Source organism: Myotis davidii, unplaced genomic scaffold (assembly GCF_000327345.1).
Source record: "Myotis davidii unplaced genomic scaffold, ASM32734v1 scaffold481, whole genome shotgun sequence".
In the NCBI taxonomy this organism is placed as follows: domain Eukaryota; kingdom Metazoa; phylum Chordata; class Mammalia; order Chiroptera; family Vespertilionidae; genus Myotis; species Myotis davidii.
The window spans coordinates 254,966-257,408 of NW_006291201.1; the positions used below are offsets into that span (position 1 = coordinate 254,966).

The 2,443-nt window shown below is 34.5% G+C and overlaps 1 protein-coding gene across 3 annotated transcripts in view; it reads right to left on the bottom strand.

Annotated features, from left to right (window-relative positions):
• The window catches only part of PHKA1 (phosphorylase kinase, alpha 1 (muscle)), a 243,454-nt gene that overhangs the window by 139,736 nt on the left and 101,275 nt on the right, over positions 1–2,443 (bottom strand). For all 3 annotated transcript variants that reach the window (XM_006764336.2, XM_006764335.2, XM_006764334.2), the window contains exon 10: positions 2,415–2,443. This exon is cut by the window's right edge and continues 124 nt beyond it. In XM_006764336.2, the coding sequence (XP_006764399.1) occupies positions 2,415–2,443 (29 nt within the window). The remainder of the gene's footprint in view (positions 1–2,414) is intronic.

Below are 2,443 nucleotides of genomic sequence, written 5' to 3' on the forward strand. Positions count from 1 at the left end.
TATTCTTTCCTCATGTTGTGGTGACCCCCAACCATAAAATCATTTTCGTTGCTTCTTCATAACTGTCATTTTCCTACTGTTAGGAATCGTCATGTAAATATCTGATATGCGGGATGTATTTTCATTGTTACAAATTGAACATAATTAAAGCATAGTGATTAATCACAAAAACAATACATAATTATATATGTGTTTTCCGACGGTCTTAGGCGACCTCTGTGAAAGGGTCATTCAACCCCCAAAGGGGCACGACCCACAGGTTGAGAACCGCTGGCCTAAAGCAAACTCTCTCAACCTGATAATCTTACTGTTTACCAAATATCACCTTTGATATGTCTGTTTGTATTCCTAAAAGACACTTGTGTATTCTAGTAAATAAAAGCAGATGGGAACGAAGACTCAGTGGAACTTGGTCCCTTGTACCAAGATCACAACTGGCTTCCCCTATAATTTCCAAATTTATATTTCTTGTCTTGTGTATTAATTTGTGCATCAGCTCTTTCTCCAAGTCTTTGACCACGAGCACACCTTTGCCCATTTTTTAATTGGATTATCTTCCTTTTGTTTAGTTGTATGATTTCCCTATAAATTTTGGAAATTAACCCCTTATTGGATGTATCACTGGCAAATATGTTCTCCCATAATGTGGGCTTTCTTGTTATTTTGTTGATGGTTTCTTTTGCTGTGCAGAGGCTTTTTATTTTGATGTAGTCCCATTTGTTTATTTATCCCTTAGTTTCCATTGTCCTAGGGATGTATCAGTAAACATATTGCTATGGAGATGTCTGAGATTTTGCTGCCTGTGGTTTCTTCTAATATTTCTATGGTTTCATGTCTTACATTTAAGTCCTTTATCCATTTTGAGTTTATTTTTGTGTATGGTGTAAGTTGGTGGTCTAGTTTCATTTTTTTGGCATGTATCTGTCCAATTTTTCCAACACCATTTAGTGAAGAGATTGTCTTGACTCCATTGTATGCTTTGATTCCTTGGTCAAATATTAATTGAGCATAATGGCTTGGGTTGATTTTCTTTTGATAGCTGTCTTTTGCTCTCTTCCTCTGGTACACAAGGTAGTGGGCACTGGAGCCAGGGTGGGCTGGTGGGAATGTGAGTGCACATATCTAAAGGCAAATTTCAGGTATTTTTCAAGGTACAAGTATCACATCTATTGTATTTATTAACCATTTGACTTGCATACAGCTATAATAAAGTTTTTATTAGGGCCCTATCATTTTATATATATTTCTGACCAACTTTTTAAGTGTTGTGCCCCATTCCTATTTTCCCACAAGCCCTATAGTTTTTATTTCTCAAATATGACAAGCAAGGTAATTTTAAAGAAACATATATGTCTCATTATAACTTAACTTTTTCTACTTTGCATGTACAACATGTCTTTATCTGTGAAATTCAAAGAAGTTTAGTGATATCTTCTTCTTCAATTAATAGAGAAAAACTATTTTCATTGTATGCACAGAGAAACTGAAGAAGTCAATGACAACACTTGCATTACTCAATGGCCAATAGTGAAGAAAAAAAAAATTCCAGGTATTCCAACTCCTCCCCCATCCCAAGTTCAAATAACCTGAATGTGCTTTATACTTAGTTGGCATATTTGATAAATAATCTCTTTTTGAGCAAGAAAAATTTTTTATAAACAATTTCATAGAATTTGAGAAGGACTGAGAAAATGCTAGAATCAAATCAGGGTGATCAAAACAGGCAGATTATTTTTATTATAGCTTATCTTATTTGCTTACTCAAAAATGTATACTTTATAAATTACTGAAATTTTGAGTAAAATAGCACTTTGTGGCCCCTGTAACTTTAGTGAAACCCTATTATTTAGACTCATATTGGCAATTACATATTAATATTAGCTAAATCATTCAAATTACACAAAATTGTATTTTAAGTAGCAATGTATAAATGACTTCCAAATGCATTGGATTTACGTCCAATTTTAGACCATAGCCAATTTGTAGAATACCTGACACTACATTTACTTAACTAAGATTCCAAATCTCACTGTTTTTCTATGATGGTTTCTAAACTACTATATTCATGTAGCCAAAAAAGCAATGATGAGCCTGTTTTCGGGGTTGAGGACAGGGATGAGTGGATTGTTGGGGGTTTTATTTTTTGGATGGTCTAACATGAGAGCATCCTATCTAAGATTTATTTTTTAAAAGACATATAAAGTCAGGAAGTAAATTTTGGTACCTCTAATGACTGTGGCAAGTAGACAGGGCTTGCTGTTTTGCTTCGCATATTTGTTAAAAGCGAAGTATTAGAGATGGCAATATCCAGGTCTTCCAAATCCTAACTTAGTGCCCTCAACTATTTGTCTCTAGGAGACAATGCTATCTCCTCCCTATTAAGGAAGATTTTCATTTAGGCACAGGGTTGGCACAGCCATTAGCTGAAAGAGGAAGACATAAT